The sequence below is a fragment of the Xenopus laevis genome, chromosome 2L, assembly GCF_017654675.1.
Source record: "Xenopus laevis strain J_2021 chromosome 2L, Xenopus_laevis_v10.1, whole genome shotgun sequence".
NCBI lineage: Eukaryota > Metazoa > Chordata > Amphibia > Anura > Pipidae > Xenopus > Xenopus laevis.
The window spans coordinates 105875856-105899554 of NC_054373.1; the positions used below are offsets into that span (position 1 = coordinate 105875856).

General features: G+C 37.5%; 1 protein-coding gene across 1 annotated transcript in view; it reads left to right on the forward strand.

The window, feature by feature from the left end:
• The window catches only part of zpld1.L (zona pellucida-like domain containing 1 L homeolog), a 42097-nt gene that overhangs the window by 12617 nt on the left and 5781 nt on the right, over nucleotides 1–23699 (forward strand). The window contains exons 6-9 of the mRNA XM_018245715.2: nucleotides 3996–4076; nucleotides 4609–4780; nucleotides 6397–6505; nucleotides 14208–14237. Of these exons, the coding sequence (XP_018101204.1) occupies nucleotides 3996–4076; nucleotides 4609–4780; nucleotides 6397–6505; nucleotides 14208–14237 (392 nt within the window). The remainder of the gene's footprint in view (nucleotides 1–3995; nucleotides 4077–4608; nucleotides 4781–6396; nucleotides 6506–14207; nucleotides 14238–23699) is intronic.

Sequence of the window (23699 nt, forward strand, 5' to 3'; positions counted from 1 at the left end):
AACCCAGGCACCTGCTGCAACGCAGGGAGAGGTGCCAGAAGTGGAGTCAGAGGAGGAAGGTGGCTTTGTGGAGGAGGAGGAGGAGGACCAACAGGAGCAGGCTTCCCAGGGGGCTAGTGGTGACCTTTTGGGGACCCCTGGTCTTGTACGTGGCTGGGGGGAGGAGACCGTGGATGATGCAGTCCTTGATAATGAGGAAGCGGAGATGGATAGCTCTGCATCCAACCTTGTGAGAATGGGGTCTTTCATGCTGTCATGCCTGTTGAAGGACCCCCGTATCAAGAGGCTTAAGGAGAAGGACCTGTACTGGGTCGCAACGCTACTAGACCCTCGGTACAAGCATAAAGTGTCAGAAATGTTACCAACATACCACAAGTCCGAAAAGATGCGGCATTTACAAACCAGCCTGCAAAACATGTTGTACAATGCTTTTAAGGGTGATGTCACTTCAGGAACTCATCAACATTCCAGGGGCAGAGGTGCCAGTAATCCTGCCACGAGCACACCTGCAAGGACAAAGCCCTTTGGCCAGTCTGTAACGTCAGACATGCAAATGTTTTTCTGTCCAAGGCAGCGCCACAACCCTTCTGGATCCACCCTCAAAGAACGCCTCGACCGGCAGGTAGCGGACTACCTGGCATTAACTGCAGATATCGACACTCTGAGGAGCGATGAACCCCTGGACTACTGGGTGTGCAGGCTTGATCTGTGGCCAGAGCTGTCACAATTTGCCATGAACCTCTTGTCTTGCCCAGCCTCAAGTGTGCTCTCAGAAAGGACCTTCAGTGCAGCAGGAGGGATTGTAACTGAGAAGAGAACTCGCCTAGGTCACAAAAGTGTCGATTACCTGACCTTTATTAAAATGAATGAGGGGTGGATCTCGGAGGGTTACTGCACGCCGGAAGACTTGTTCTGACTTCTATGCAGCTGTCCTTCTCTTCAAGCCTCATGACTCCACACACAGCTGTCCTTTAGCGTCCTCCTCCTCCCTCCGCCACCGTTACAAACTAGGGTGCAAACCCTACTGGTTTAATTTTTTCTGGCCTCTGTGCTTCAGTGGCTGCAACCAAAAAAACTGGGCAAACAATGTCTACAAGGTCAACGTATGGCAAAAAATGACTATTTTCAGCATTTATATGGCATATTTTTTCTGGCAACTGTGCTTCAGTGGCTGCGTCCAAAAAAATGCATATTTTCTGCATTTATATGGCATAATTTTTCTGGCCTCTGTGCTTCAGTGGCTGCAACCAAAAAAATGCATATTTTCAGCATTTATATGGCATAATTTTTCTGGCCTCTGTGCTTCAGTGGCTGCAACCAAAAAAATTTATATTTTCAGCATTTATATGGCATAATTTTTCTGGCAACTGTGCTTCAGTGGCTGCGACCAAAAAAATGCATATTTTCAGCATTTATATGGCATAATTTTTCTGGCAACTGTGCTTCAGTGGCTGCGACCAAAAAAATGCATATTTTCAGCATTTATATGGCATAATTTTTCTGGCCTCTGTGCTTCAGTGGCTGCAACCAAAAAAATTTATATTTTCAGCATTTATATGGCATAATTTTTCTGGCCTCTGTGCTTCAGTGGCTGCAACCAAAAAAATGCATATTTTCAGCATTTATATGGCATAATTTTTCTGGCAACTGTGCTTCAGTGGCTGCGACCAAAAAAATGACTATTTTCAGCATTTATATGGCATATTTTTTCTGGCCTCTGTGCTTCAGTGGCTGCGGCCAAAAAAACTGGGCAAACAATGCCTACAAGGTCAACGACATTGACCTTGTAGGCATTGTTTGCCCAGTTTTTTTGGCCGCAGCCACTGAAGCACAGAGGCCAGAAAAAATATGCCATATAAATGCTGAAAATAGTCATTTTTTGCCATACGTTGACTCAACATATATGGCAAAAAATGACTATTTTCAGCATTTATATGGCATATTTTTTCTGGCAACTGTGCTTCAGTGGCTGCGACCAAAAAAACTGGGCAAACAATGCCTACAAGGTCAACGTATGGCAAAAAATGACTATTTTCAGCATTTATATGGCATATTTTTTCTGGCAACTGTGCTTCAGTGGCTGCAACCAAAAAAACTGGGCAAACAATGTCTACAAGGTCAACGTATGGCGAAAAATGACTATTTTCAGCATTTATATGGCATATTTTTTCTGGCAACTGTGCTTCAGTGGCTGCAACCAAAAAAACTGGGCAAACAATGTCTACAAGGTCAACGTATGGCGAAAAATGACTATTTTCAGCATTTATATGGCATATTTTTTATGGCAACTGTGCTTCAGTGGCTGCGTCCAAAAAAACTGGGCAAACAATGCCTACAAGGTCAACGTATGGCAGTTGTTTAAAGAGAACAGTAGATTACTAGCCAGCAAAGCTACCTAAGCTAAAATGTCCCTCAAATCCCTGCAGACTTCTGTCCCTCCAATACAGAGCAGTATCAAGCAGATTACTAGCCAGCAAACTTACTATCATCTGTCCCTGAAATCACTAACAGCTCTCCCCCTACACTATCTCTTCCAAGCACACACAGGCAGATTTTTCAGATACATTTTTGCCCTTGATCCCCCTCTGGCATGCCACTGTCCAGGTCGTTGCACCCTTTAAACAACTTTAAAATCATTTTTCTGGCCAGAAATGTCTTTTCTAGATGTTAAAGTTCGCCTTCCCATTGAAGTCTATGGGGTTCGCGAACCGTTCGCGAACCGCTCGCGTTTTTGCGCAAGTTCGCGAATATGTTCGCGAACTTTTTTTCCGACGTTCGCTACATCCCTATGTGACAGGGGAATTGTGAGAGGATTTCCAGAGAAAAGTATATGAATAACTCATTAACTTATAAGTTCCAGGTTGTTTGTGACTCAGGTCTGCTCCTGTGAACCTGTGAAAAAAGCTGCTAAATAAATGTTTGCCCTGGTTCATCACAACTATGTGCATCATGCTTTATTCATAACCTAAAGGCCTGGCGGGTGCCCTGGCTGGGAGCATACCAGTTAGGAATTACCCAGTCGCGCATGCAAGTTATGGAGCAGAGATTGACGAGGCAGGTGGTAAGGACAGGGCTAACCTGCACCTACTGGTGCTCTGCTCTGCACCATACCACTTTGGCCTGGCTGTCCAAATAAAAAACTTGGTGAATGCTGCAGAATGTAGCCAGACCCCAGACAGAACTGTTCTATGCATGAGCACTAATTAGGGGGTACTCTTTCACATGTGTAAGGTTGTTGTAAATGACCCCTAAAGTTTTGATTAAACATCGGGGGGTCATTTATCAAAACTGGGCAAATTTTCCTGTGGGCAGTTACCCATGGCAACCAATCAAATTGTTGCATTCATTGTTCTGCCTGCAGCTGCCTGAAAAAAGCCAAGCACTAATTGGTTGCTATTGGTTACTGCCCACGGGCAGATTTGCCCAGTGTTGATAAATGAGCCCCCTTGTCTTTCACCTTACTTAAAAATATGTTCCGAATTTAAACATATTTATTGATTAGAAATTACGAACGTCCCTACAGATGCCTTCACAAACCACCTATCTGTGGTTGTGGTTTCTGAGTAGCTATTTTGTTCAATTGACTTTTGTCTCTAGAACAGAATGACCTTATTTGCCAGCTGATATCAGTCAGAATAAGTTATCTTGTTTAAATGTGAGCAAAAAGTCCAGTGGTTTCCTTTCTGCAAGTTCTGCAATGATGATTATGTCAGCTATTTCATATATCCAAAAGCCACTGTATCAACAAAGCATTTTTAGTACAGTTGAATAATGGCTCCTTAATCATGTTTATTGACTGATGCACTGAGGTCATGTCTACCTTACGTGCACTTTCAAATAATGTGATTTGCCCTTCCAGTTATTTATTACAAATAAATACACTGAATTACAAGTAATACAATGCTCCTCTAAATAAATGTTTAATCTCTATATATTTTGTATATTATTTAAAAAAGTTAATAACTATTTAAAATGTATTTTTATAATAAAAATAGATGGAATGTTTTAATGGACTACTGTTACACCACTCCTTCTGGCAATCCAAATGATGATATCAGATATGATCTCTTCCTCAGGTATGATGTTGATATTGTTACATTTTCTGTTCTATAGAACACACATTAAGTTGCTTTTGAATCTGTAAATTCAATTTAGGTTTTAAAATAGAAACAGAATTATCTGTAATGTTGACAATATTGAATGGCTTTCAAGTACTAGTGTGATGTCCTTAAAGGGAAAGTATTAGATCTATAAAGATGTGCCAACATTACAGGGAATGTGTAATACATCTTTTATTCACAAATAGGTTTTAGTTTTTCTTTCTTATATGTTTGACATATAAAAAGCAAACCAATGAGCTTCTTCAGCTTGATATTTTTATCTGCTGCAAACAACTCAACCATACTTTTGGACATTCCAGATCATTTGCTTGGAAAGTGATTGTTAGACCAAGGAAATCAGTCAGTGTGACTCGCAGCATGACTGACTTGTCTACAGCAGGAAAAATGGCATGCTGAGTATATATACAAGGGATTTCATGAATTTAAGTTATACTTCATTAAGTAATACTTCACTAAACATTTTTCCACATCCTATTTTATATTAAAGCTGTGACAAAGATCCACAGACAACAATATTTGAGAACGGTAAAAGTCAGATGGGAAGATTTTCCTTTGAAGTGTTCCGATTCGTCAAGCACAAGAACCAGAAAATGTCTACAGTGTTTTTGCACTGTATAACAAAACTGTGCCGATCAGATGACTGCAATTACCTAACACCAGTAAGTACCCAGAATTGTTCTTTTAGGGGTAACTTTCTATAATTGGGTTTTAGTACTGTTGGATATTTACAGTCAACGTTTTATTGTAGTTATGGCAGTCTATGATGATTTTCATGATTCAGAACTACAAAGTTATACTGTATACACCTGAATAGTGTGTGCTTTAGGATGCAGTTATTGCCCTTCCAGTGTTAAAGGAAAAATATACCCCCAAACACTGTAGGTCACTAATAAAATATATTGCATAAAACAGCTCATATATCATACCCTGCTTCACCTAAAGAAGTCATTTTCATAAAAATAGACTTTATTTAGTAGTCTGTGCCATTGGGTGCTCCCAAATAGAAAATTGCCATTTTAAGAACTAAGGACTAACCCCCTGGGACCATACAATTCACAGTGCACACACACACATACAGATGCAGCCACTTTGGTTTGTCTGTTTGACACAGAATAACTAAACACAGATATCCCATTTATCTCATTTAACACAGAAAACTGTGACACAACATCCCATCTAATTAAAGCATTCACCATTGTGAACAATGGTGCTTTGGTATGCTAATGAAAAGTTTAAATGCATTAAATGAGTTAAGATGACTTTAGATAACACAGTTTCTTCAATTAACTCTGAGTCATGACGCATTTAACTCACAAATCCAAGTGGCTTCGTCTGTATATGTTAGGTCACATGAGCCAATTTATGGACAAAGTTCTCTCTTGTACTCCCAAACTTTTTCCTGATGCAGCTGCTGGTTGGTATTCATTCTGGGGATATATTTTCCCTTAAAATGGGTATCTTTGGCAATCAAATATAGGCAATAAAATTAAAGTATCCCCCAAGTTTGCTGTCCACATTACGGACTGGCAAATATATCTGTTTAAAAACATCATAGGCTCTTAAAGAGTTAAGTGTCCAATATTTTGTGATTAAAAAATACGAAGAATGTTCTATTTTGGCTTTGCTGGCCATTGACCAAAGTCTAGTAACTGCAGATAATTATTGTTGATGTTTAGCTTAGATATTTACCATCGTGGCAAATGTATCTTAGTCAAAGATATTCAAATAAATGAATTCAAATAAAACAAATTCAAATGCAGTCAACCTTAAGTGTACTGGTGTTTCAGACTGCTGCTACCATGTCTCTCCTTTCCCTAACCTTTGTGCTGTCGGGTAAGGGGAGCAAAAACAATAACTAAGAAACCTGTACTTTATACTTGGTCACTTCATGTTTTTATATGTCCAACTACTGATACTGAGGCAAACCTTGCCTCTCTAGAGGCTTCCTCTATCAGTGTAGCCACAGAAGCAGTTGTATATCCACAGTTCAAAAGACGATATTATCGGAATAACAGCTAAACAGCCATAGTGTACAGTGATATAAAGAGAATAACACAGCTGTTTACATTTAATCTTGAACTGGTTATTGAGTATATCATTTTAATTAAACTTTGTGAAACTGGGCATTTTGTACATAAAGTAAACTCAGTTATAACATTCACAGTGTATAATGGTGTTTCCCTACTTAATCTTCAAGCATCTTTACTTTGCTACTGTGTAAACTAGCTTTAGTCTGCCACTGCAAAGTAACATAACGTCTTTCATTAATCCCCAGACATGTCACAACAGAGATAGAAGAGATGCTGTAATAAGAACCACATTAACTCCTTACAGTATATCTGATAATGCTGTCGTATCTGCAGGACCTATCGTTACTAGAAGTGGTAAGGTATTTCAATGTATATTTTTTCATTTTAATTCAAAGACAAGTGACCATAGAGTGTGTCACTGTGATAAGCTGTTCTTGGGCAGGAGCTGATATACTGTAAATGGTGGTTATTCTCTGTAAAGTGTTGCTGAGTATGTTGGCTCTATATACAGTACATAAAGATTTTTATTAGTAATAATAATAATAATATTTGGTATAATTACGTCACAAGGCCATATTTCTACTCCTAAAAACACACACACATAAATTGTAATCATTTTTGATAGCAATTTCATCTATACAAATGGAATCCGAGCATTGATAAATATAAGCACAACTGCTGGCCTTGTAGATGTTGTAAAAAAACAATTCCATGAATTGCAGAGTGGTATGTGGCCTTCAGCTAATCTGTACACAAACATGTTTAGCAAACAAATGTTAAAGACCTCTTAGTCAACAAGACTATCTAACTATCATCTATCTATCGTGTTATCGTGACGTGAAGCTGTATCAAACTAAATGTGACTCAAGAAATCAAAGTGAACTCTTTTTGCTAATGCTCCTGTTTATTGTTGTATGTTAAGTTCCTTTCTCTTTTACCTATTAGCACTATTATATTACCTATTAGAGAAAAATTATATTAATTTAAAATCAGAAGATTCTGCAATGATTTTATACAATGCATAGTAAACCAAGTAAAAAAAAAAGGTCAACCCCTTAAAAAATATAACTATGCACAAAAGCCCTACATGAAATAGAATGGCAACAAACAAACTTCCAACAAACATGCAGAATATTCTTCCTCGCCCAGGGAAATACATTATTTTCTGATAGAGAGGCAATCAAATAGAAAACTGGTTAACACAAATAGTTTAATAGGAAAACCACATTAATTAACTATTCTTTGCCACTTCTGTTGTTTAATAATTGCATAACATGATGGTCCTACCAGTAAAGAAGCCATTCCTTTGCTGGTGACAAAGCTTTCTCTCCTCAAACCTCAGCAGATACCCTCTTGTCATCCTGATGTGAAAAGTCCATTATATCTTTTGTTGAACTCTTTTTGTTCAGTATAATAATACTGAACTCGCCCCTAGCATTTGCACAGGTGAACATTTAGGGAGCAGTGATCATAACATGGTCTCCTTTGAGATTATGTTACAACTCCTATAAGGGAGAAATTAATCCACTTAATTTTAGATGTGCAAACGTTGCCAGTATAAGAGCATCTCTGCAACATATTAACCTGGATTACAGGATTCAACACAAAAGGAAAATAGAATGGCTATAATATATTGTTTGATAAATATACATATTAGAATATTCCCCTTGTAAGCAAGGAATACATTGCAAATGATAAGTGTTGGTAAGAAAAAAAAAAGCTTTTAAAGGGGTTGTTCACCTTTGAGTTAACTTTTAGTATGATGTAGAGAGTGATATTCTGAAACATTTTGCAATTGGTTTTCTTTTTTTATTACTTGCCATTTTTTAGTTATTTATTCAGTAGCTCTCCAGTTTGCAAAATCGTCAGTCTGGTTGCTAGGGTCCATATTACCCTATCAACTATTCATTTATTTGAATAAGGAACTGAAATATGAATAGAAGAGAGAATGAATATAAAAATTGGTAATAAAAAGTAGCATTAACATTTGTATCCTTACAGAGCATTTGTTTTAGATGGGGTCAGGGACCCCCATTTGAAAGCAGGAAAGATTTAAAAGAAGGCAAATAATTCAAAAACTATAATAATGAAGACCAATTAAAAAATATCTTAAAATTGTCCGTTCTATAATACACTAAGGGGGTTATTTTTCAAGGTCCGAATTTATCTCAATATCGGCTGCTATAAACTCCGATCTAACCTGCTCGGGTTTTTAACTCTTATTTATTATTACATTTTCCCGAAAATTAGCTTTGCGGAAAAAGCTCAGATTTTCAAGATTTTTTAGTAAATTTTCCCCGAAATCTCAGAATTTTTTGGAGTTTTCTTGAAATTGCCCGAAACCCACGACACAACTAAAAATCAATGGGACTGTTCCCATTGACTTTTATGCAACCTCAACAGGTTTGAGATGCCATCTTTTTATATTCGGGCTTTTTAGCCCTCGTGGTTTAGTAAATTCCGAAAAATTTGTGATTTTTTAAAAGTCCGATTTTATTTAAAAAAAAATCACACATTTTTGGGATTTCGGGTATTCGGAGCTTAGTACATAACCCCCTAAAAGTGAACGCAAAGATGAACCACCCCTTTAAGGCATTTGAGTCTTAGATCAGGTACAAGGAGTATATAAAGCATCCAAAATAGCTATCAGACATACAACTGAGATGAAAATGGTGCAGTAATATAAATTAGGCTTGTGAAGATTATACCATAAATTTATAGTTCAAAACAAACCCAGTTTTAGTCTTCGAAAGGGATAAAATAGCAATGGATAGAAATTGTCCTTCTTTCTCCCACTTTTAGTTATCTGAGGTTTAGGAAAGTTAGGAGGTACTGTAACATTCCCTTGTAGGAGTCAACACTTTCCAAATGACAAATGTGCAAAACATTAAGCTGGTATCCTTGGTTGGTTGTAGAGTTCTGTGAAACACTATCCCCCATCTGAGAGTATAACACTCCAGTCAAAGTGAAATTTCTTTGAATGTCTCTTCACAACGCTGCCTGTTCTGTGCTGTGATAATGAACCCTTCAAATCTGCTCATACCCACTCACTGACATTCCCTGTGGTTCAGAGCTCTGCTGTTGCTGTAACCGTCATTTCTACCAATAAAAGTGAAGTATTATCAAAATTCAGGTTTTCATACTTCATTCTAATGAAATCTGTATGTACAAAATGGATGTGGCTGTTCTAATTTTCATCTGGCAAGGATCCAAAGAGGAATTTGAAGTTTTTGTGGGAGAACTAAATACTAATGATTTAAATTTAAGATTCACATGAGACTTTATTGGTAAGAAAATCTCTTTTTTAGACTTAAAATGAAAAGGCAGTTGGGGTACATTGGAGACAACTGTCTTCAGAAAACAATGTGCTGGTAATTCTTTATTGAGGACTGAGTCACCCTATGTATTTATTCAAAGGGATACCAAAAGGACAGTTGGGACAACAGGCTGTTTGTGCTTACTATCCCTCTCTACCTTTCACTCCTGGTGTGAACTCACTTGCCTCATACTATCCACTAGCTAGCCCTATGGCACCAACCTCCCCCAAGGGTCTGGCCACTTTGGTCTGCTGCTGCCTTTTTGATGTTATTGGACAAAGAGAAAGTGCCCCAGCAAGGCACTGCCTTATATAGGCTCCCGTGGTGGCAGTTTACACTATTTACTCCTTTACAAGCCTCTATTTGTTACTTCCTATTTCACCCAATATAATCAGATTAAAAATATAATTAACGATACCTTACCAATTCTTTATAATGATGCTAAGCTATGTAAAATTTTAAATGGAGGTTGTAGCTATGTGGCAGAGAAAGCTTAGAGTGCACAATAAATGTTGGTTGAGTACAATGAGGAGATGTGTGACATGTAAGCACATATCGGTTTCACAAGAGGTTATCAGTTCAGTGACTGGTGTCAGTTATAAAATTCAGCAGTATTTTAATTGTAACACTCAGGCCCGGAATTGTGATGAGGCCACAAAGGCTCAGGCCTAGGGTGGCAAAGTATTAGGGATGGAATGCCGCCCAGCCGCTTTCTGGGGAGCACTGGGGACACGCAGCATGCATGTGTCGGCTTGGGGGGTAGTGTGGATGGGCACTAGGACCGCATAGCCTAGGGGCCCCCGCCCACGAAATCTGGCCCTGATAACTCTCACTACTTGTATAAGTGCTGACCTGCTGGAGGTGTAGAATGCACTACCTGGGGTGTACAGTGAGTCCTCTAAAGTATCAGATGCAAGAGCACATTAACAACATTATTTCAGGGAGAGAAGATACTCTGGTATCAAAACATTTTTAACAGTGTTGCAAAGGTGACATTGAGTTTGCTGATACAAGCAGCGGAGAGAGTTTTACCATGGGACCAAAGCGGGAACCATCATAAAAATGTATTAGTTATAAGTTAAATGAATATATTTATTGAACACTTGTCAACTGCTAGGTCTTAAATCTGTGTTTGATATTAACTGCTTTGTTTAGTTTAATATTACTGAAGGATGCCCTCCTTTTGTTTGTATATATAATTTGTGATCCATTACTACTTTTGATGGTAAAAGAGTTAACAATGGGAGTGGATCTTTATGTGGTCACTTCCAATCATTGTATTCTTACATTTGGATTGAATGTTCATTGTATGCCTATGAATAAATGCGAGACGCACAAAATGCGTTAGGTGTTGTCTTTAATTAATTTGATAAAGATTATATTTTAAGCAAAATCCTGGCCTGAGTTTCCTGGAGTTGCGAGAGCCAGGGAAGGAGTTTGTTGATAACAAGTTGTCTAATTTCAGTCATTGTCATTTAGTGGCTACTAAAGCAATTAAAGTTCTGTCTTGCATAAAAAAGAGCATTAAGGGGACTTTTTTTCTATAAGACGAATCAATGCACCAGAGCATTTATATATTTTATATACGTGAGTATATAGATGCATTGGGTTTCATTTGGAGGGTGGAACTTGATAAACTTTGGTCTTTTTTTCAACCCAATTTAACTATGTAACATGTATATTTGTTATTTTGTATTATGTGTTTATCTATATCATGTTCATATACGTTTGCATTTTTAAACCTGACATATCTGATGTCAAATAGTGCTGCTGGCCTTTTAAGAGTCTTGTTTCATTATGTAACACCACGTAAATGGCAACAAATTTATGGTATGGATTATAGATTATACAGATATTTTTCACATGATTCAGTGTTGTAAGATAATAGATGGTAAGTAGCCACAGTACAGCAAAAGGAACATCAATCTTTAAATGATTGAATATGAAATATAGACAAGTACCAGAGGATATAATATGAACATGAGGAATATGTTCCGCTTCTAAAGTCTGGCAGCAGTGCAGCAGCTCTACTGAAATACAATGTTGGAAGCTGATCTTAGAACAGAATCTTTAATGCATACAAACAAGAATTTACTGACTACCGAAACTGCAGAGTAGGTGTTTATTGGTCTTTAAAAATACAACTAAAGACATTTTTCTTTATGCTGTATGTTGTGTAGACGTATAAATGTAATTATTTTTTATGGTATATTCTCATCTAACAAGTAGGCGTTATTAAAAATAATGTACTGCTTTACTGTGTTGTAGCCACGGATGTTTTTAAAATGTTGCTCAAGAGGAATTAATTTACATTTGGCAATGAAACTTGTGCAATAAGATTCATTAGATTCTTTGTCCTAGTCTAGAATCTATGCACATTAACAATACATTTAAGTTTGGTTCTCATTTTGCATAGAAGAGCAGTACGTTTAACTCGTTTTACTTGCTGTTAGGAACTATACAGAGTATTAGGACAAAAAAGCTTATTGGTTTCCGGGAATTGCCTAGTGTGCTTTGAATAGAACCCTTCTGATCCATCACAAGCCTCCAGTCAATAATAGTATAATCCCCAAATCAATAACTCAACCATCACTTATGGAATGAAGTGTCCTTATCATTTCTCTAAATTATAAATTCCAGACTTGTCGTAGTTTTCTAATCATAGAAATGCCAACCCAAACTCCAATGCCATCATAGTTCCTTGTAATCAAAGCTTGCACTTGCTTATTTATGTTTATAACAGCAGTGCTTTCTGCCTGCCCTGCCTTCGTATTTTTTTTTCTCGTTTGGTGATTCTGTGTAACAGCATAAATAAATGATGACAGAAATGTGTGTGTGTCTGATCGCTGCTGGCAGATAAATGCAATATGCTGTGCAATTAATGTTGCTTCACGAAGGCTAAATGATTCTGCAAAAAAACATAAGCCCATTTGGACACTAGTTATAGGAACAGAGATATTGTTCCTGTTTCGAAGCCAGGGGCTTGATAATTTTGAAAAAGAATTGTGCACACGAAGAGAAACACAAAACAAATGCATGTCATGTGGCAAACAAACCATATCCCCTGCCTGCATGTATTAAATTATTGACAAACGTAGATTTATATGAGCACATGCTACTTTAAAGGAAAACTATACCCCCAAAATGAATACTTAAGCAACAGATAGTTTATATCAAATTGAATGACATATTAAAGAATCTTACCAAACTGGAATATATATTTACATAAATATTGCCCTGTTACATCTCTTGCCTTGAACCACCATTTCATGACTCTATCTGTGCTGCCTCAGAGATCACCTGACCAGAAATACTACAACACTAACTGTAACAGGAAGAAGTGAGGAAGCAAAAGGCAGAACTCTGTCTGTTAATTGGCTCATGTGACCTTACATGTGGTTTATATGTGTGCACAGTGAATCTTACGATCTCAGGGGGCGGCCCTTATTTTTTAAAATGGCAATTTTCTATTTATGATTACCCAATGGCACATACTACTAAAAAAGTATATTATTATGATAATGGTTCATTTACATGAAGCAGGATTTTACATATGAGCTGTTTTACTCAGTATCTTTTAACAGAGACCTACATTGTTTGGGGGGTATAGTTTTCCTTTAAATGAGATATGTAAAGGACTGTTGTCAGTATTGCATTTAGTTTACAAATTCGTCTGCCTTTGAAGTTGCCTTTCAAACACAGTAGTAAGCAATTAAAGGGATCTTTACTCCTGCAATTTACAAATATATTTGTAAAGAGGCCTCTTCAGTTCCCATTCACATTACAGATTTCAGTCTGATTAGAATCAGACTGCCTATAATTAAAACTGATTGCTAGCATTTGCAACAGTAGCCATTGACTTCTTATAAAATGGTTAAAAGTCCCAAGTGTTATCTGATGAACATTCTGTATCACACACTCAATGCAATTTACTGGAAGTCATTGGTTTCAAGTACATGCATCTAATTAACATAACAGAGAGGGGATTTGACTAAATGGGCTGAAGGCTTTAAAGTAAGATAGCCATACGTCTAAATGTATTCCCACTCGAAAAGATTTAATTAATGTCTAAATACAGCATACCACAAGCAATTATCATTATAATTTAGTTATAAACAAAATATTCTGAAGTGCTGAACAATATATTCGGTGGACCCCGACTAAGCAAATAACAAAACACACCAATAACAACAAGATAAAAAAGAACCACATGCACCACAAACTTCAAACTTGACATAGTTGGGATCACATCATGGAATTGAATTTTGGACCGTCAATCAAACCATGAAGCAATCTAATAAAACTTGAAACTTTATTGACACCATTAAAAATCAAACACGAGTTTAACAGAGAGCCCTAAGCAGTAGAAAGACTGGTGTAGAATAGAAAAAGTTCTATTAAAACTTGGGTCTGAAGCATCTGCTTGAACAGGGATATAATGGAGCAGAGTCTTAAGAAGTGAGGTATGATGTCCCAGATATATGGTACTGATCTGGAAAAGTACTGTATGTATGTATGGAAGACCAATAGAAGGGAGAAGGAAAATACAATTAAAAATCTCAGGGACTATTAGAAAAGCATTTTGAAATGAATTAGACAGTGTAGTACTTTGAACATTAGAATACATTTTGTAAATCTGAATTTGTAAAGTATGGGGAGAATAAGGAAGGATTGTAAAAAATGTTGCATTGCTGAAAATAGATTAACATTTCCCATTTCCCATTTTTATTTTCAAACAGATGACACACCAACAAATAATTCACAGCTCGGTAAGTCCATCTCTTCCTTACTCTTATAATAATATTTCTTTTGTGTTGTTTTATTACTCAAAATAAACATCCAAGTTGCTGGATGTAGTCATGTAGCAAAACAGACTACTATGTAAAATTTATTAATTTTCACATTTGTTTTTTGCCGCCATTCACATTAATCACAACAACAAAATCAGGTTGTTTTTTTTTTGCTTCAATCCCATTAAAATCCCATTTTACCTGGCTAGATTATTTAACAAGAAACATGATTGTGGGAAAAATGTGATTGTGTTTATCTTGTCACTTACATCCTAGGTCAGGAATATGAATAGTTTCTTGGACCCCTTCTCAAGAATATGGGAATATTTAGATTTAGAGTGTGGGCCTGAATGTCCCAGTAAAGTCTGAAGCTGAGCTGGTAAAATGTGATCGATTGTGTATGTGTATCTAAATCTTGCCACCTACAACCAAGTGCCAGACAGTGCCAGAAAAAGTTTATGGGATCCTCTATCAAGAGGAAAATAATATTTATATCTAGAGTATGGGGTTTGAAGGCCTAGCAAAGCCTAATGCTGGATTGGAGAAATGTGATATTGAGTGTTTTTTTATTTTTTAAACATTTAAATCTTGCCACCTACAACCTAAGTCTGGACTTGAAATAGGTTCTTGGACCCCCTATCAAGCAGAAAAGAATATATAGATCTAAAGGGTTATTTATCAAAGGTCGAGTGTTAAGAGTATTTTTTACCTCGATGAACTTGAATGAGCTCAAAATTGGAATGGTTTCTTATTTAAGAAAAAACTTGAATGGCAAAAAACCCCATTCTGCCACCTTTGCCATTGACTTCTACATGACCTCGATAGGCTTTAGATGGTGTATTTTTGGACTCAAGCTATTTCCAGGGTAAGGGTATAATAAATCTCAAATATTCAAATTTTTTATTTAAAAAACTCAAATAATTCAAGTTTTTTTAACCCAAAAATGTGAGTTTTGATCTAAAAATACAACTCAAAAACTAAAATTTTTGTGGAAAACAGAACTCGAACTTTAGGTCCTAGTAAAGACTTAAGCTGGGCTGTGTGCATATCAAAGATAATGGCTATTTGTCCTGTTGAGGGACAGAATTTTTCTCACCTATGTGGCGGAGGGTTGATAATGTTTTAAACCATACCCACTTTAAACCACGCTCATGTTACCACAAGAACGTTTAAGAGCATGTCCACATTAATGGTGGTAGCACACCAAAAAAACCTAATTGTTGGTGTTCACTGCCGGGATATCACTCATATGTGAAAAATTGAAGTCATCTTAAAACATCATTTTTTTTCTTTAAAGGGGACCCGTCACCCAAAAAAAATATTCCAAATCCTATTTTATCACGTTAGTCAAGCAAAAGGAACTTTAATCACACTATATAAATTATTTGAATCTTGTTTCCTTTGGTCTGGGAATTCATAATTATAACACACAGGCAGGAGCCATTTGGGGACACTGTTATTAAGGCAAGCTTTGCATCATCTCAGACTCTTGTTTGTGCACCAGAATGGGGGACCTGATGTCCATCCCCATGCACTGGCTACTCAATTAGTAGAGAATTAGTGAAGAGAATGGGGGAATGTGGTGAGAGCAATGACAACTAGTAAGTGCTGAATGGAAAGTGAAAGTAATTGCCTGCCCCGCCTCTATGCCTAAGGCATAGAGGAGGGGCAGGCAAAAGTTGATTGAGAGCTGAGATTTTTAATTGCTTTTACAACAGCTATGAATGATGTAATTTCATGTTTAATTTGAAAAGGAATCTGGGTGACAGGTCCACTTTAATTAAAGTCTGGCACAAACTGGACATCACTCAATGGTTAATGCAGTTAAAAAATAGTTTATTCAAGAGGAAAGCATCCCAAAATATAGCCTTACCCATTTTGTGCCTTGTGGACACTTGGGGGGCTATTTATCAAAATCCAAAAATAGCTCATTATTATCTGAAATATACTCTGACCAAATCCGCATGGGTTATTTTCGGATTCTGACTTTTTCCATCCTTGGTATTTAATAAATCCCGAAAAATTCTAGTTTTTTTTTCACAAAAAATTTGGATCTTATAGTAAAAAAAAAACTCAAATTTTTCGAGCATTTGGAACTTCAAACTTTAATAAATAGCCCCTTAGTCATAGGCTAAGGAAATACTGAACATACAGTAGTATTTAAATGAAAAAACACCAATCACAGACAGCCTAACAAACCCCCAGAACAAACCTTACCAGGCTCACGTCGCAAACGTAGTGTAGGGCAGGCGGAGTATGGCACACACAGCCAGAGTATGGTACACTCAGGGAATATAGGGCAGGCAGGGTATGGCACACACAGGCAGAGTAGGGCAGGCAGGGTTATGGCATACAAAAGGAGCATAGGGTAGGCACAACATTGCACACACAGGGAGCATAGGACAGGCAAAGCATGACACACACAAGGAGCATAGGGCAGGCAGACTATGGCACACACAAGGAGCATAGGGCAGGCAGAGTATGGCATACACAGGGAGTGTACAGCAGGCAGAGTATGGCAAACAGGGAGCATAGGACAGGCAGAGTATGGTACACACAGGGAGAATAAGGCAGGCAGAGTGCGACACACACAGGGAGCATAGGGCAGGCAGAGTATGGGGCACACAAGGAGCATAGGTGAGGCAGAGTATGGCACACACAGGGAGCATAGGGCAGGCAGAGTATGGCACACATAGGGAGCATAGGGAAGGCAGAATGGAGCAGGAGAAAGGAAAACCTATCAGGACCTAAGATGAACAGTTCATACTGTGCTATATACAGTGACACAGTGCTGGCGCAGTTTTTATGAGATGTGAACAGGTGAACAATATGGGCACTTTCAGTCTGGGTCTGAGGTATGAATAATACAGGGCTTTACAGATGTGAACAGTATAGGGCTTTAGGGGTGTGAACAATAGATGGGGGTTAAAAGTGTGAACAATGCATGTTTTACAGTCTGAATGTGAGGTGTAACCAATGCATGGGCCAGTTAATCCCAGTACTGATACCTTTTAAATTTACACAAGATAAGCAGTCACAGCAGGCAGACTTTCATGTGGGGGCCACACAAGGGTGTTGAGTGCTGTCAGTTGGGCAGCTCTACTCTAAAAGATAAGGGTTCAGTAATAACCTGATCCTTCCATCACTTTAGAATGGAGTGCTGCCTAATGCAGGCAGGGCTCCATTCAAATTGTTTTCTGCGGGTCTTTGCATGCCAAAATTACCTATTGCAATCTTTTTTGTACCCTGCATGAATTGTAAATATACCCAAATACTTTTGTTAATGGCATTTATATTTTTGCACTTTGCACTGCATCTTGAATTCATAAATGTGTCCTCAATTCCCTACTACTTGTCTGACTTCCTGAGTATCCTACGTCTTCCAACAGCCCCATCATCTTCACCACAAAGTCTCAGGATCTATTAGGATTTTGTCTTTTTTATGATAAATGTCATAGAAAGCTGTAGGGATTGACAGGAATCACTCCTCTCAGTTTATTGTAGGGAGGTTCTAGAACTCATTATTGAAGAGCAAGTGCAAAATATGTCTGAAAACTGCAATTAATTGCACTTTGTATCCAGCCCTGTATTTAGTGCCTATAGTCAGAGAGTCATTGAACTGAAGAATGGAGCACAAATACCTAGGGGCAGATTTACTAAGGGTCGAAGTGTATTAGAGGGAATTTTCGAAATTTTTTGGATACTTCGACCATCGAATAGGATACTACGACTTCGAATTTACTTCGACTTAGATTCGAAGTATAAGTCGTTCGAACATTCGATAATCGAAGTACTGTCTCTTTAAAAAAACTTTGACTTCAATACTTCGCCAACTTAAACCTGCCGAAATGCTATGTTAGCCTATGGGGACCTTCGTTCAATCGAATGATTTTTATTCAACCGCAGGATTGTCAAATTTGTTGAAAAAACTTCAAATTCGAAGTTTTTTAATTCGATGGTCGAATTTTGACATTTTTTGTACTTCGAAATTCGACCCTGGATAAATCTGCCCCATAATATGCGCTGCATGTGTTGTATTTAATCAACATATTAGGGGTGGACTAGGGCTTGTACCTGGGCCTTCCCTTGGAAACTTGCTGTACTTACTGCCTACCTATTCAGCACAAGGCGCAATGCGTAGGATTTATAAAAATCCCAGGCCTGTATCTGTTAAATTGATGATTACTGTATCTATCACCTCCTCCCCGACATTCAGATAAATGAAGTCAGGCATATGCATTTTGAGTTACTACTCCCTAAAGAAAATTATGTCAAAGATAAATATCATATTTACTTTGTGCTTTATTGTACATTTTATATCCTTGATATTTTAAGCTGCTGTAATTTATTCAATTACTCTTGTATCTATGGAAAGCTATTTTCTAAAAAATGTACGAGATAAATAAAAATGCATTCACAATTCTGTATCTAATGTAATTTTCTTTGCTCTAGAGATATGTCATTATATAATACTGCTTACACTGTATCTACAACAAAAGCATAAGACTTAAGATTTGCAGGTATTCTCTGCATTTGTCTTATTTGATTCAGACTCAAAGTAAAAAAAATAATGCATTATTGTAAAAAATAAGTAAAGCAGTTTCAGGGTTATATATATATATATATATATATATATATATATATATATATATATCTATATATCTATATATCTATATATATATACAGTATATATATATATATATATATATATATATATATATATATATATATATATATATATATATATATATATATATATATATATATTGTGAGCAGGATCATACGAACAGACGGGTCTTGAACAGGGTAAAGTCCTTTTATTGTTCACATATAAAGATTCTGTGAGCAAAGCAGCATAAAACAAAATAAAACAAAACAAAATCCTTGCCCCACTTGGTCTCTAACTAATACACAGAGTAGTTTCCCTCTCTACTACCGGTCCCCTACTGGGATTCCCGGTCAAACACAAACAGTACAACTCCCCAGAGTCACAGTACCTTTACAAAAGTCCTTTCCCTTTGGGAAAACATAAACAGCCGCTTCCAATGGCCACACTCAGCTCCCAGCTCTCCTCAGTGTGTGCCTCAAGCTTTCACTCTGAGCCCCAACCCTCTCTAGCAGCTAGCTGATCTAGCCTGCTAATTATTCCCCAGGTGAGACCCACTCAGAACTGCTGTACATATTGGAGTAAGACATGAACCTAGGGGAAATATATCTTCCTTCACACTGTGTTCCAGTTACCGGTTCACAATATATATATATATATATATATATATATATATATATATATATATATATATATATATATATATATACTGTATATGCACTCAAAATAATAGCTATTTGTTATTTTAACCAGCATTATCCCAAAATATCTAAATGTTTCTGAAACAGATGGACAAGCTAAAGCAAATGGCATGCATGTATATACAGGGCATCAAAATTATCACATTACAGTTGTAATCTGAAATGTGAAATTTGTAAACTGCCATTCCCAGCAAGGTGACAGCTTGTTTATTACATTGAAAAATGTAGTCTATGAAGGCTGACCCCTTAATGACATGATGCCCTTAACTACTGAGAAGTTTATTTTTTAGTGATGGGCGAATTTATTTGCCAGGCGCGAATTCCCGCGATTCGCCGCCAACTTATAAATTTGCGACGAAAAATGGAGGCCTGTTTCCTTTTATTTGGATGTCAGCGCAATTTCGCCAAAAACGGATGCCGGCGTCCAAAAAAATGGACGCCAGCGTAAAAAAATAGACGCCGGCGACGTTTCGCAAATTTCGCAGGAAAGCAATATAAATTTTGATGACACTGTATACATTTTTTAAATCTTATTTTCTTTCTTTTGGAATCCACAATTAGAGCATACAGGCAGGTGACATTTTGTGGAAGCTGCTAACACTGCAAGCTTTGCATCATCCCAAAATCTCATGTATGCACTAGAAAAGGGGACCTAATACACATGCCCATGCACAGGATAAATAATTTTAAACTCAGAGTGGAGAGGAGGGATATGAGATGGACAGGGATGTCTAAGTGCCAAAATAAAAGTAAAAGTGATTGCTGTGCCATAGGCATAGAGAGGGGAATGCAATATAATTGACAGCTCAGATGTATTAATGGATGTATTAATAAAAAGAGAATTTGGGTTTCATGTTTAATTGCAAAATTACTTTTTTATACAGTTTTTATGTCTGGGTGACAGGTCCTCTTTAAGTAGGAGCTAGAGGTTAAGTTTAGGTTGCTATATGATATGCCTGAATAAATAAATTTGCCATTTCACCGAAAAATTTGTGAAACGCATTGAAGTCAATGAGCATATACAATTTTTTGACGTGAGCGACAATTTTTTATACCCGCTACTATTTTGTTTAAGTTAATGGACGTCCAAATAATTTTGACGCTGGACAAGTTTTTTTGCCCAGTGGATTTTCCGCCGGCGAATTTTTACAAATTTACTCACCCATCACTATTTGTGTTAATGTGTAAATGGCTGTGAAGTGGATGGTTAAAGATATATTGACAGTTATAGGAATTTAGGTCTTCTTTACAAAATTGTGTATGACAGCACCCAATGGAAATTTTTCAAGATTTATTATACCCTGATGCTGCAAAAAAAACCTGAATCCGAAAATCCGACAAACTCAAACCTGTCAAGGTCATACACGTTATAAGACAATGGCATATGTCCCTATCCCAATTTGAAGATATTGTGGTCTGCACTGTGTTTAGCGAGATGATCTGAAAAATTTGGGGTTTTCGGCAATAACCAAAAAAAAAACAAGTGATTCAGAAGAAAAGTCTGAAAAAATTGTACAATTCAGGTCTTTCCTGTGATCCGATTTATTTGAGTTATTTCAATGACAAATAAGTCAAAATTGTGGATGGTAGTTTGGTCAAGCTATGTTTAATAAAAAATGAGATACATTTGGGTTGTAGTAAATAACACACTATCTGTGAATATGTATATTTAAATATGTATAGGGACTTAATCTGAGGGCTGGAACTGGAACAATAATTAATGTGTGCATATACAGTATATAGGAATACCAGCACTCTCATCAATGGAGGTCAACAATGCCTGGGTGCAAAAACCAAAAGAAAAAATGTAACCATAGAAGAAGGTTTGCACTCTCAGGACTTAAAAATCAATATGTGGTTTTATTATAAGAAGCTGTGACCTGACATCAATTTGCATATGCAGAGGCAAAAGGATTCGGCCTAATCCGAATCGTGATGAAAAAGGCCAAATCCTGATTCTCGTAATTTGAATTGGTACATGTCACTTCCTTTTTCCATGTCATTGGGCTCCGCCCTCTCACAATATTCAAGTTGGTGTTTAGAAAACTATAGCACTTTGAGAAAGGCAGATGTTCTTCTGAAACATCAGTGGGGCTCATTTATTAAAGCAGCGCAGCGCATAAGTGGACGCAAAAGGTTGTCTGCGCCATCACAAGCGTGATCGCTAATATATTTGCGTGATATTGCGCATAACACAGAGCTTTTGCGATGGTTTTGTTTATGCGCATTGCGCATTTATGTCGCAAACGATGCCGTGGTTGTTAGGGGCGTGGCTGTGGGCGTGGCTACAATGCGCTTGCACTGCGGCCGTCGCAGATTTGCGTCTGTATATGTGCAAAACTGCACCCGGGCAACAGCACCACAATTTTTACGCCTGCCTCTTCGTGGCGTAATAGTAACGCTCTTCAAAATGCGCATTCCTGCCCAGCTGCGCTAGTATATTCAAGATGAACAACCCTTGTAAAGTGCATATTAACCACGCCTTCCACCCAACATGTTTATATTGACCAAGGTTCCTTTAAGGGTATCAGGTAGGCTAAACACCTTTGCAACCAAACAAATATTAGCACAGAAACAAATGCAGATGCGTCTAAGTGAACGCAATATGCGCAATATGTGACGCAACTAATTAAAGCAGCGCATTCATACATGAGCACAACTAATCCTTACCTTTGCGGTATCTTCCTGTGCGCACAATTTATTATAAGCACTGCGACAGCTGATACGCAGTTTCACACGTCGCACCTGTCTTGTGTCTACATTAGCGCACAAATCGCACTGTTAAGGTATCGTGCGCTACATTATTAAATACTCGCATGCGCTGGGCAAATGTCTGGCCACTGCGCTCTTTTTAGCGCTGCGCTGCGTTAATAAATGAGCCCCAGTATGTTTGCCTACTATAAATTCCAGCCAATTGATTTATAAATCCCATGAGTGTGGTCTTCTACATTCTACATAGTTATATAGTTAGTTACATAGTTACAAGTTACATTGGGTTTCAACCCCTCCAAATGAAAACCCAGCAAACACACACACACCCCTCCCTACTTTTAATTAAATTCTATATACCCATACCTATACTAACCCAGCAGTGCATTCCACAACCTCACTGTCCTGACTGTAAAGAACCCCCTCCGTTGCTTCAAATGAAAGTTCTTTTCTTCTAGTCTAAAGGGGTGGCCTCTGGAACAGTGATCCACATTTTGGTTTATATATAGTGGATAATGTACCCCCTACAAATTCCGACACGCTGCGTCAAATTCGGTGGCCTGGGGGCCCCTGTTATAAACGGTGCGTTCAGATGTCAGAACGCGCCGTTTATAAGGATATAATTTACAGTCTGGTCCCATAGGGAAATGACCAGACTGTAGATTATATTTATATATATATATATATATATATATATATATATATATATATATATATATATATATATATATATATATATATATATATATATATATATATATATATAAACATAGACAATGGGGGTCAAATTAGTTCCCTTTCAAAAACACCATTTCTGACCAGTACAAAATAGCCTGAAAATACAGAATAAAATAGCCTGAGGCCTAAGCCCCAATGGTGATGAGAAACATTCCCTGGATCAAGCATTTGACATTCATTTAACATGAATTAATACAGACAGTCAATGCAGACTCTGACATTTATATTGTATAGATATAAAACAAATTAGGGGTGGGAAAGGGAAAACATCCGCATTCAGTTATTAATAGATTATATGAAAACATAGAGAAGAGAATCTCTTGACATTCTTAAAAAATATACAAAAAAAAAGACAAGGGTGGGAGGGATGTTTCTACCTGCTCAGAAGATAAGGAAGTGAACTGCTTCTTCCCTTGACAACACATCCCTTTCTTTCTCCACCCCCAGCCCAGCTTTCCCCTGCCTTAACTCATTCCTTCTCACCCACTCACTGCTGCATCTGATTCTTCCAGTCTCTCAAACATAAACCAGGGTCATCTAGCTGCTGGTCATTCGGATCTGAATGCAGACTCTGCGTTTATATCTCCAGGCCTTTCCTTTAAACTGAATTTCTAATTTTGCACTTTTTTTACCTAATCTTGCCTGTCCTACCGTATTCCTAAAACCTGTCCTTGATCTTTGGCCTAA